The sequence below is a fragment of the Manis pentadactyla genome, chromosome 7 (assembly GCF_030020395.1).
Source record: "Manis pentadactyla isolate mManPen7 chromosome 7, mManPen7.hap1, whole genome shotgun sequence".
Lineage (NCBI taxonomy): Eukaryota > Metazoa > Chordata > Mammalia > Pholidota > Manidae > Manis > Manis pentadactyla.
Window position 1 is genome coordinate 72,424,360 of NC_080025.1, and position 12,057 is coordinate 72,436,416.

The following is a 12,057-nucleotide window of genomic DNA, read 5'->3' on the forward strand; positions in this document are numbered from 1 at the left end:
CCCACATAAGTTAATCTTTGAAAGTGTGGGTTAGTCAGTCATTCAGACACTGAGCTTCAAAATTTAAATAGAAGCACTTTAGTCCTATTCTCTCTGCCTGATTGTAAGACAGCATAGTCTTTCCTTCCAGACACATTTTTGGATAATATTTCAAGGGATTCATAGACTTCTTTATGATGCTTGTAGATTCCATAATGGAGATGAATGAAGACTTAAAAAATAAATTAGTGTTAAGAGTAACATAATGAGTTAGTACATATCAAAGGTTAGTCAGCTCCCTTCAATGCTCTTTACACTTTTTCATGATTTTGCTAGAAAAGAGTATATGCTCAAGAATTGTCACTGCAAAGAAAGTGAAAAATCAAAAAAGCATTACAAGATGTGGTTTTATCTACAATAAAGTAAACCATGTTGTAGAGCAGTCTATTATTTTTGCTGTCAAAAGCAAAATATAGCTTAAAGTAGGAAGAGAGAGAGAGGAGGAAGATGAGGCCTGGGTGAGAGATCCCCGAGGAGGTCAGTGCACTAGATGCATTTTGGTGAAATGTAAATATGTTCAATACTCAGACACGTAATTCTTCCTCCATTAATCAAAGCTTTACATTTAACGTACTATTTTAAAAATTCTATCTTTAAAAATGGCTAAATATTTTAAAAACAGATCAGGAAAGTGAACTATATAATTAAAATGGAATCAAATTTACACTTTTGTAATAAACTAACCAAGTGTAGATAATAGATAATTGGTCTTATCAAGTACATATCTCAACAAACAGATAACTGTGGCTAGTGAAACCAGAACTTGAAGAACATAAAGAAAACAGCTTTAAAATATGGAATAAAGATGGTATATCTTACTAGTAGCTTGCTCAGATGCTCCAACAGGAAAAAGTATTTTTAATCCAATGAATTGGGAATGAGATCCTATACTTGGCTCAGTGAGTAGTAATATGTAAATATGAAAGTTTGACTGACTCATTTCCAGGAGATATCCTTAGTATCCTTCCAAATTAGAGTTGAAGAATTTATTATGTGGGTAAAACTGAAGACTTAAGATCAACTATTATGTTTTGACCTATCTTAAAGAGCTTTATGGTGATGGCCAAATCCCAATGAATCATATAGGAACATTTTAATATATTGAAATTTCTCAACCATTTTGATAAAAGTAAAATTAACCTTATGGAGACATTTTTAAAGATATTTTGAATGACTCCTTTTCAAAATGAGGAACTAAAGATACATGTACCAAAAACTGCCATGATAATTGCTTATGAGTTGCTGGTGGGGAAATGACTGGAACAAACAGCAGCATGACAGGAGAATGGCAAGCATGTGGTTGGGTACCATGTACAATAAGGACAGGAAAGGGTTTCTCCAGTTTGCCAGTCTTCCCTGTAATTTGATTGATAAGCAGAATTCTGCTAAGAGAAGAGAGGAAGTTAAAGGCAAAGAGCAATGGTCATATTGGGAGAGAACAACACGTGAGAAAAAAGAGCAGTGAGTACGAGATGAGGCCCCAGGAGCTAAGTAAGCATGTGTCAGAGATCAAGGCCTTGCAGATCATAACACAATCTTGCTTTTTAATCCTGGAGGTGAAACGGAAGTCACTGCAGAGTTCTGATGAAAGGAATAACATTTACTGAGTGCTTACTGTATGCCAGGATCTTTATACCATTACTTCATGTAACCCCCATTCCCTATCTTACAATGTAGATACTGATATCCCAGTCATTTTGTAGTTGAGGAAACTGAGGTGTAAAAAAGTAAAGAAACAAATATCAGCTCTACAGAGTTGCTGATTCACTTTTCAGTACAGCTGTTTGATATCAGAGGTGGTTCTCTTTTGTACTATACTACATTTATCTTTGGTAGGAATATTATGTAGACTAGAAAAAGAGGAAGAAGAGAATGGAGTGATGGAGATTCCTAAGGAGGGCACAGAAACCAGACAAGACACTAGAAATACTTATTGAGAAAATGGGTGGGGCTTGGATTGATTGTTGGTCAGTGATAAAAATGGAGAAAATTAGGACAATACTCAGCTTCTGACTTGGAAACTATGTGGAGCACGGTCCATTTTATAGCAACAAGGCATTTAAGTAGGGGAGCAGATTGAAGGAATGGTGGTGGCGGGAATGACACATTCTACCTAGAGCATGTGGAGATGGAGATACGTGTGGAAACCCAATGGGACATCTCAAGAAGGCACTATGTGAGGAATGGAAGGGTATGGTGTAGTAGTGAAGAGAATGCTTAGAATTAAATCCAGACTTTTAACCATGACCACAATTAATTTTGTAAAGTGGGAAAGTGGAAATAGGGGACTACTGTTACCAACTCTTGTTTATACTGTTGGCAAAACACTTTATATCTTTGGGTCTCAGAATCTTTATCTGCAAAACAAGGGGAGTAGAGCAAATATTTGAAAGGTACCTTTGGGGGTTCTTTTAAATACATAAAAACTATGCACTAGTTTTATTATGTAAGTCCTATCAGCAGGTAATCTGGAAATTTACATAATTGACCACAAGGGGAGAACTCTGATTCTATGCTGTCATTTTTTCAATATGAAATAATCTAAAAGTACTTTGCTATATGAAGTTGGTGATAGGCTGCTACAATTTTTCTTCCTCTTAGAAGCTAGATGAATTCTACTGCTAGAAATATGTTTAATTGAGTTGAAATGTGGTTTTGTGTTGTTGAAGATTTGATAAGGTCCTTGAATGTAAAAATCTATTTGTATTAAGCAACAATTCTCCACAAAGAATCCAGGTACTTTTTTTAGCTAAAATAAAGACAGTAGAATTTTCAAATTCACCCTGGTGGGGGGAGTTTCTTTCAAACTATAATCTTCCTGAAAGTCCTTGGTTACTCTGAAAAAAACATATCAGCACATCAGTCTATTGCAAAGATATCCCTATCAAAACAGGATTGGAATGACACCAGCCAATCCACTTCAATGTTACATGTTCATTGAATATATGTATTTGCTATATGTTCATTGTTACATGAACATTGAATGTTAAAATACTCATTTTCTGTTTGGGTTAACTTCGGGACTCTGGTTTTATGTAAAGTTTTATTGTAAGGAAGTTATGACTCTCATTGAGTTGAGAATTAATTTATGAGTCCTTCTAAGGATTAGTGAGTCATATTTTTGGAGTTTATAAAATTAAATTACATTTTTAAGGTATAATATTTCTTCATTTCATCAAATGTCCCTAAATGTACACAGCTAAATGAGGGTTGTCCCCTTTGATATTACTAAGTTTATAGGAATCTCAATAATACAACCCTTCCTGAAAACATTTGTTTATTTCCCCTTAGAGTCAGTGTCATACTCTTTTGATATTCAGAGACAGGGAATCTTCCTTTGAGAGTGAGTGTAGTATTTTAAAAAGCAAACATTTCCGTGAGTGAAGATTTAAGGTATTAAGGTCACCAATATCTCAAATGCCTCAGTACCTTGAAGGTATTAAGGTCACTATACAAGTTGGAGTGTATGTATTATTTGGGAATCAAAAACTATATGTAACTAAAATATTTAAACTTCCTTTGATTTACAAACTTCTTAATTCATTTGTCTTAAAGAGTAACAATGTTTCGGAATTGACATCACTGGAATAGGAATAAGACTTCAGGTAACTACTAGAAAGGATTACTTTCATTAGAAAAAACTCACTCTAGTGTGTTCGCTAAAATACATCTATAACTGTAGTTAATTTAGTCTCTTTGTGCTTATTTTCCATTAATTTTCACAGTTGACATTTCATGAATCCTTCACATATACAATAACAGTATTTAAGTAAATCGGTAATATTATCATTTAAATATTTTCTATAATTTCCTCCAAAATGACTTAGACTTTTAGTGTTCCTTTGGCTTAATGAGTTAATTTTCTGTCAATATTTCTCACAACAGATAGTATTCTCGACCAATAAACGATCTATGCCAGGCAGTGTGGAAGATATGCATCTTACTGCACTTGTATACCCAGTGACGAGCAGTCCTTGGCCCCCTAGTAAATATTTACTAGTAGATATTTAGCAAATATTAGTTTCATGAATGAATGAATACATAGAAGATATGAAATTATATATATATATATTTATAAATAAATATAAAAGATGTAATTATTCCTGTTATAGATTATTAATAATAGATTATTATCATCCACCCAAAACACCTAGTGGTTTAAATTAACAGCAGTCATTTATGTTGTTCACAGATCTGCAATTCATACAGGGTGCCACTACTCTCCCCAATGTCAGCTGGGCTCACTTGAAATCCGGGGTTAACTGAAAGGCTACAGTTGACAGGTTCACTCACTCACTTATCTAGTGGTGATTCTGGCTGTTGGCTAAGACCTCAGCTGGGGATATCATCTGGAAGACTGTTTGGACTGCTCACGGCATATTGTTCAGGTTCAGAGAGCTAGCATTCCGGTGATCAAGGCATGAGCTTGGCATTTTTATGACCCAGCCTTGGAGATCACATGGAAGTACTTTCCTTGTACTCTGTTGGTCCAGATGGTCACAAAGTTCTGCCTGTCTTCAAGGGGAGGGGTTTCAAAGCCATCACCTGATGGGAGGAATGTTCAGGTCACATGTAGGAACAGCCCATGGGATGGGACACATTGCAGTGACCATTTTTGGAAAATACAGAGTCATACTTATTTATTTATGTATAAATATGTCATTTTATTTATAAACCATACTTCCATTCAGTAGCTAGCTTTAAAACACACTGTTCCCAAACAAAGTTCACCCTGCTATTTGGATTCTATTCAATCCAATGAACATTTATTCTTTTCTCCTTCCTATTTCTGCTTGTTCTCTGTTCTCAAATACATTTGCTTGCCCTTCAAACCTCTCCTTACATCCATTCAAAGCCTAGACCAACGCTTACTTCTTGTTTTCTCCATTTTTATATATTTTTATTTTTGTTTTCACTTTGGCCTGAAAAGCATTTACTCTTACTTCCAATTCATTTTGTCACTAAACATTTACTTTCAATGGGTGCCTGTGTCTTTCTCAGTTCAAAGAGTAAATAGCACATTACTGACAAATATTAGGTATTTAATACTTGCTAAATTGATAAAGGTTTGTAAATTACATGCTTTTTTTTGGCAGAAAAATTACTTCTCATTTTACCTACAATATACTCTTTCTATTATTAAATTTAAATGTACAGAAATTCAAGCTCCTCTAAAAGTGAAAAATGCCATTCTCTATCTACATCTGTATTACCAAATTTAAAAACAGGAATGGTCTTTTCTTGAAATTTTATTCTGATGTGAACAAAGAATGACCAGTGACCTGCTTATGACAAATTTGAGGTTCACACCGAGATTGCTTCCCCCATCACAAAGGGACTGAAAAATCAAATGAACAGTAAAAAAGAAGCTAAAATAATATAACAGTATTTCTTCCATTAAATCCAGAGTCTGTTTTACAAGATATGGAATTAATTTTGTATAAAAATCATTGAAGTCAAAATATTAATGTGACTTTGTTTCAATAAAGTATAAAAGTTTTAATGCAAAAGTGCACTAATCTTGTGTAAAGGAAGGGGGAGACTAACTTGAAATAGATCACATAGAAATTTCACATAAATTGCTTTAGAGGAAGTAAACTGAAAACAACCAATTTGTTTATCTTAGTGGAATCATTTATAAAAAAGTTTTACAAGTGAGCAGGAATCATGTCTTCTGTGTACCCTGTCATATCCGTAGCACCTGGCAAATGTCTGTCATATGAAAGGTGCTCGATATATGATTTTGCATGAAAAAATACAGTGCCTTCCTATGATATATTTTCTGGTCATTTGAAAAACCTATTGTGTTCTTTAGCTTTATAGTGGCTTTAACATTCTTGATTATAGAGTTCAGAATATGTGAGCTTTGGAACCATTTTCAAAGTTTAGGTTTTGTTTTCTGAATTCAGGACTAATATAAAGATTATTCCTTTACTCTTAAAGTATTTTCTTTTTTATTGCTAAAATAACGATCATATCTTATCATATTTACTTTTACTCCAAACTAGGTTCCAATTGACTCAAGGGTAGTATTTTTTTCCCCTAAATTTTGTACTCAGAACAAAATGATCTTTCCTAAACTTTGGTCCTGTGTGCTGACAGCTGCTCATTGACCACTGAGAGAATGAATGAGATTCTGAATCATGAATTTGTGCTTTTTCATCTATACTTTTCTTTAAAAATTTGTCATTCCATCAAAATGATGTTACATTTAAGAATTTATTATTAGATTATTAACCTCCTCTGCCTATTCAAATAATTTATTGAATTTAACATCACAATAGTTAAAATTTTATGTTTAGCTTAACATACTTTATAAAGATTATTATATTACCTTTGTGTATGTTGTGGTGTTCTGTTTCTTTTTTGAAGAGTAACTTTAGAAATATTTTCCTCTTATTCCTTTATTTTATTCCTTAAGAGATTTGACCACATTGCTCTCAATTCTAGAAGCGGGAAGGAGTGGGCCATACCACCTCAGAATCCAAAGTCACATGTACAGGCTTATTGTACATGTTTATGAAAGTTTCTGGGTCCATTAATTCTTCAGATCTGCAGAAGTACTGTACAGTTTGTTCTGGGAGGAGTAATTCAGGTATGAGTTGGTGCAAGTTATCACCTGGTCCTTTAGTTCCCACTTTAACCGTTTTAAAAAGGTGGAGTGCCAGTTTATGGAGTTGGGTGAGAAACTCTGTGATGACCTCTTCTAGGGACTGTGACTGGGTCACATCATCAAGATACATGACTGGCCCTTTTATTACTGAAACATGCCATTGCATAAACAGCCTTGTTGGGATGTTATGGGACACAACTATAATTTTCATTTCTTGGATGAAAAAGTCCGTTTCATTCTTTTTATGGTTTAGATAATCTAAAAGAATTTGGTAAAGAGTATCATTGGAAGACTCAAGGATATGCACCATGGAAGTTGGGTATATGAGCAACAGTCCTGTCACTGCTTCTCCTAGGTGACACTTCAGAATGGACTGAAACACTTGTTCATAGTATTTAGCAATAGCCTTTTTTTCTGTGTTTGGTGTTATCTTGGCCACTAAAAACATCCTATGAAGAAGAAATTTCTTCATCTGTAGTCTTTGCTTCTCTTCCTGAAAATGCAAGTAATTGGTACGAGGAACTTGAGGCATTAGAAGAGATTCAAATGCAAAAGACCTTCTGTTGTTTTTTTGGGAAGGGCCTGAGAAGGACATGATGAGTCCTATTTATTCTTCTAGATGATTTCTGTTTTTAAATTATCACAATATTTACCTTATCAGGATACCTCTTCAGTGATGAACTTGTATTTATTTGTTCTCACAACAAAAGAAAAAGAGTTTACTCAGTTTGTCAAATGGTAATGGATAGTCAACTCCTTTCACAGGTTTATCGATAAACTGTGTCTCTGAAATGAAAGAGGTTAAAATAAGACTCCAGTCATAGAGATTTTAAGTTCACAATGAAATAACACTCGCGTCCTAGGGAAAAGGTCTCCAATGAACTGGGCAGTGGGGAGAAAAGAGAACTTCAGAGTAATTCACACTTTTTTGGTTTACATTATTATTATTTTCTCCTTCAACTTATATTGTCTCTCAGTCCCATCTTTGAATCACTCTTTTCTCTCTCTTGCTCTCTCTCACCACACACACACACACACACACACACACACACACACACACACACACACACACACAGAGGAACAGAACTGCTGAGGGTCACTGATGGTAAGTAGCATTAGTATCACATTAAAATAAATGTCTTTTCATTTATGTACTGGTGATGACAGACTATTCTTAATTTGTCAGATCTTAAAAAAGTGGCATTTTTATGGTAATCCCCAATTTCTTTTAGAAATGTAACCGGTCAGTAATTACAAAAAAAAAATCTGGAGATCTCTTAAGTCCTAATTGGCTTATTTAACCTTTGCTGAGTACATTAAAAATTAATAGTGTTGCTTCGGTAATAACAGTAAATTTTGAGGTAACTAGTTTTGATTCTTTTTTTCTCCTATCAAGAAACTCAGAAATTGTTCCTTTTCTCTTTTTTGGTTGTTGTTATAGGTAGTCAAATAAAAAATTCTTTTACTTTCAACATGTTCTTGTTACAAATCTCCTTTTCTTCCCTCTAGATGAACTTAACACTTCTTTCTTCAAGTGCTCTGCCTTTCCCCTGCCCTCAAGGCCCCGCTTGGCCTGCAGGGCTCTTCCAGCTGCCAGTGTGTGGGGCCCGGTAGCTGTCCTGTGTTCCATTCTGATTGCCGTGGTGCCTTAGTGACTCGGAGTATCCTTGGGGTTAAAGGGCCGGAGCGCTGCCCGACTCCCATATCTCATTTCATGACAGTATCTCAAGGCGCTGAAACATTTCTGTAGAGGACATGAGAGATTCTTTTCTGGAATGGCTTATTTGTAGCCAGGTGCTTTTGCAAGTGAGATAGATGGTGGACAACAGCATCTTCCTAGACATATTACTTTTTTTTTTCTTTCTGTCCACAGTTTATGGGAGAGAAAACTAAAGCATGGAATATAACTTTCATACAATTCAAACTTGCTTCCAACAACCTCCCGACTGCCGAGGGTGAAGAGGTATTTGTGCACTAATTAAAGCCTATAAGAATATTAAAGTCTGTGTAATGGTGGCACTTTTAAGAAAGTTCTCCTCTAGAGGTTCATTTTCCCAGTGTGAATTTAAGTTAATTTTTAGAATAAAAATAATATCACATCCTAAAATTGCATTCACCTGAGGTCTAACCCATAATTGTAAAACAAAGTTAGAAAACACTATTATTCAATTTTTAAAAATGAAATCTTAGGTTAGTTTCTGCTGCCCCAAAGGTTTGTGTTATGCAAACTAATGTTCTGGCTTTAACGATATACATTGATTAATTACCCCAGAAAGTGAAGGCTGAGAGTGACTTAATTTCTTCATTGTGTGGTACACAAAGTTGACTAATTCTCACTGTTTCACTTCATTGGTCCCTGAATGACAGTCTTGCCCTCGATGCACAGTACCTTGTCATTGTCCTGTCTAGGCACTGTTCTCACGCTCATTCTTCTTACTGCTCTGCTGAACGTGACTGTGTTTACTATTCCCCCTGTATGACCTCCTCGCCTACCTTGGTATCTGTGACTCTGTGGCTCAGCCCACACTGAGGCTCTTTGCCCATCAGGCAGATCTTCCCTCACTCTGCCTTCTTGCCCAATTAGCTCGGCACCATCTGCGTTTCTCCTTTGTGAGGGCAGTGGGAGGTCCTTGCTGTCACTCTTACCTCCAAATCCAATAGTTGACTCACCGTGGAGTCTCCTGCTGAGTCCAGCTGTGGACTTGAACTCTTCTCAATCTCAGGTACAAGGAAAATACAACTAGTTGTTGGAGGTGACAAAGAAGTAAAAATTGAGTTCCCATCTCAATATTTTCTCTGCTTGGAAGACTCATGAACTGTAATTTTATATATAGCTCTTCTCCTTGGATATACCTCTATCTCTTCAAATTTAAAATGCCAACACTATAACTGTTATTTTCTATATATTTCCCTTTACAAATACCCCCATTTATGTCTCTATTAACATTTTTTACTCATGTCCTAGGCCAGCAACCTTAGTCTTATCTTTTCATGAAGTTTCCTAAAATTTATATCGTATCATGGGTTTTTGATTTCTACTACCCGCTTCGTAATGCTTGCTCTTTATTTGGATTATGAATAGGAGTCTTTTACCTTCTAATTTTTCTAGATTTTCTCCCCTGTTTACTAACACCGCCCCCCCTTTCCCCCACTCTCCCCACCCCATAGAATGCTAGGAGAGGAGTTTTTGCCTTCACCAGGCCCAGAGAGATTTCTGGCACTTCTAATCCACAGTGATGAATTGTAACAGAGAGAAAATGGGGACCTGAAACTGCAGGGTTTGTTACCTAACACATTGATCAAAGCTAGCAGGAGAATATGTGGGGCATTGCTATCCAGAAGCCCCTTTGAATGCACAAACTTAACCTTTTATACATAGGTAACACTCTTCTTCCCTTATAAAAAGGACCTTAATTGTGATTTTTCTCTCCATGTGTGCTTTTAGTTTCTCCTTTCTTTAATATATTGTGGTGCCTTCAATATAAATCTAGTAGAAAAGTGGTAATCTTTCATCATTATCCCTCATGTAAACTACATAAAATAATCACTAGGGCATCCCTTCTTCAAAAGAGTGATAATCTTCTAGGTGATATCAGCTTAAACCATATGAAGTTGCCATTTTTATAAGCTAAAACCTGGTATTGACCATTTTGTGTGGCTTAAGCTAACACAACTAGAAGTGATAGTTGTTACCACCATAGGTAATAGTTTGACCTATATTTTCCCAATGTATTTTTCCTTTTCTCAGTGCATTTTTACTTGTTGGTTTACTTCTTCCAAAGTTTAGTTTCATTGTCACATGGCTATCTGAAACATTGAAAGGTAAGTTACCTTTTTTTCTTGCTTTTCATGAAGCATACTCCTAAGTGTCAAGTTGTGAGCAGATAATAATAGAAACAACAGAGATTTTGGACAGTTTTTGATTGAATGGTGTATATAATTAAAATTGTACCCTCTCCTTTTAATGAACACACAGCATTTGATTTCCCAGATGCCCCAGTCCTTTTGTTCCATCTATTAAAGGCCAGTTATTTACCCTCAGGTGGTGACTCTAGCAGAGCTCTTCTATCCTTCCAATGGGTTAAAGAGACATCAGTGTTGTTCCTGTCAGGGTGATCTCTTTAGAGTATATATCCAAGGTCAGACAACTGACAGGTGACAGAACCTGAACTGAAACTTATGATGCTGAGGAATCCTCTTTCAGTTATTTACCTGTCCATTCTTGTTATCCAATTATCTCACATAAATATACAACATAACATTTGTAACTCATGTCAAGTAGTGAACCTTAATATTCACTGTTTACTTTATGCTCTGGTTTTATTCTCTGGAACCAAATGTCCCTGAAAAACAATTTCCAATGTCCCTTTATCTTTATAAGGAAGATAGAAAGGATTAAAAGGATTAAATACCATTAATTGATTCTTTACCATGTAGTGCACTAGATGCTTTTACACATATTAATTAATTAAATCTTCACAACAACCCTGTAAGGTAGATAAACATTTTGCCCAGAATACGTAGAAGGGGAAACTAAAGCCGGGAGTATTTAAGTAACTTGCAATACAACTCAACAGCCTCCTTACTCTGTCTGCATAGGGTAAAGAGAAGATAAATTATTCCTGCTCTCTATCCTTGGTTGCAGGGTCATTCTTTGCTCCTCTGTGACATGACAAATCTTTGGAAATGGAGGATAGCCTGTGGTTTGGATAAAGTAAATTGATAGAAAAACTCCTGTGTTGTACCTGGGATTCAACAAAATTGATGCACTGTCTTTTTCTTCTCATTCATCTCAGTTTATCTACACCTTTAGTGTGCCAGGTCATATCATAGGCATTGTAAAAAACACAAATATGAAAACATCTGGTCCCTAATTTTAGGAGTTTATAGTCTAGTAAAGTTGATAAGATTTCCATGATCACCACAAGGCAGGGAAAAACATAATAAATACCGTGCAAATGATGCTCAGTGCTTTAGAAACACCAAGGTTAAAAGGGTAGCTGGGATTTCTTGGAAAGCTTAATCAAAGAGTTCTTATTTGGGCATGCCTTCAGAGAATAGACTTGGGGAATGGCTTTGTGAATGTTTCTTGAGTTCATTCCTTTAGGATGCGAGGATATGCATTAACTGAACTTGATTTCTACCTTGAACACCAGATCCTACTTTAACCATTCCCTTGTGCTCATGTACTAGAGAAACAAAAAACACTAAATCCTTCCGCTAACCTTTTCTGTGATTTGACATACCTAAATAATCAGTGTAAGAGAATTCATGGTCTAAATAAATGGCTAACAACTTGGGTAGAGCATTTCACTAAGAGTATACGCATAAACTAATGAACGAAATACAGTTGACCCTTGAACAACATAGGTTTGAACTGCATGGGTCCACTTATATGTGGATTT

General features: G+C 35.6%; 2 protein-coding genes across 2 annotated transcripts in view; one reads left to right on the forward strand and one right to left on the reverse strand.

The window, feature by feature from the left end:
* The window catches only part of ZNF804B (zinc finger protein 804B), a 567,181-nt gene that overhangs the window by 24,475 nt on the left and 530,649 nt on the right, over positions 1-12,057 (forward strand). The window lies entirely within an intron of this gene.
* TEX47 (testis expressed 47) lies at positions 6,486-7,247 on the reverse strand. The gene has a single exon (XM_036911795.2). It carries the CDS (start codon positions 7,245-7,247, stop codon positions 6,486-6,488), a length of 762 nt encoding a protein of 253 aa, XP_036767690.2.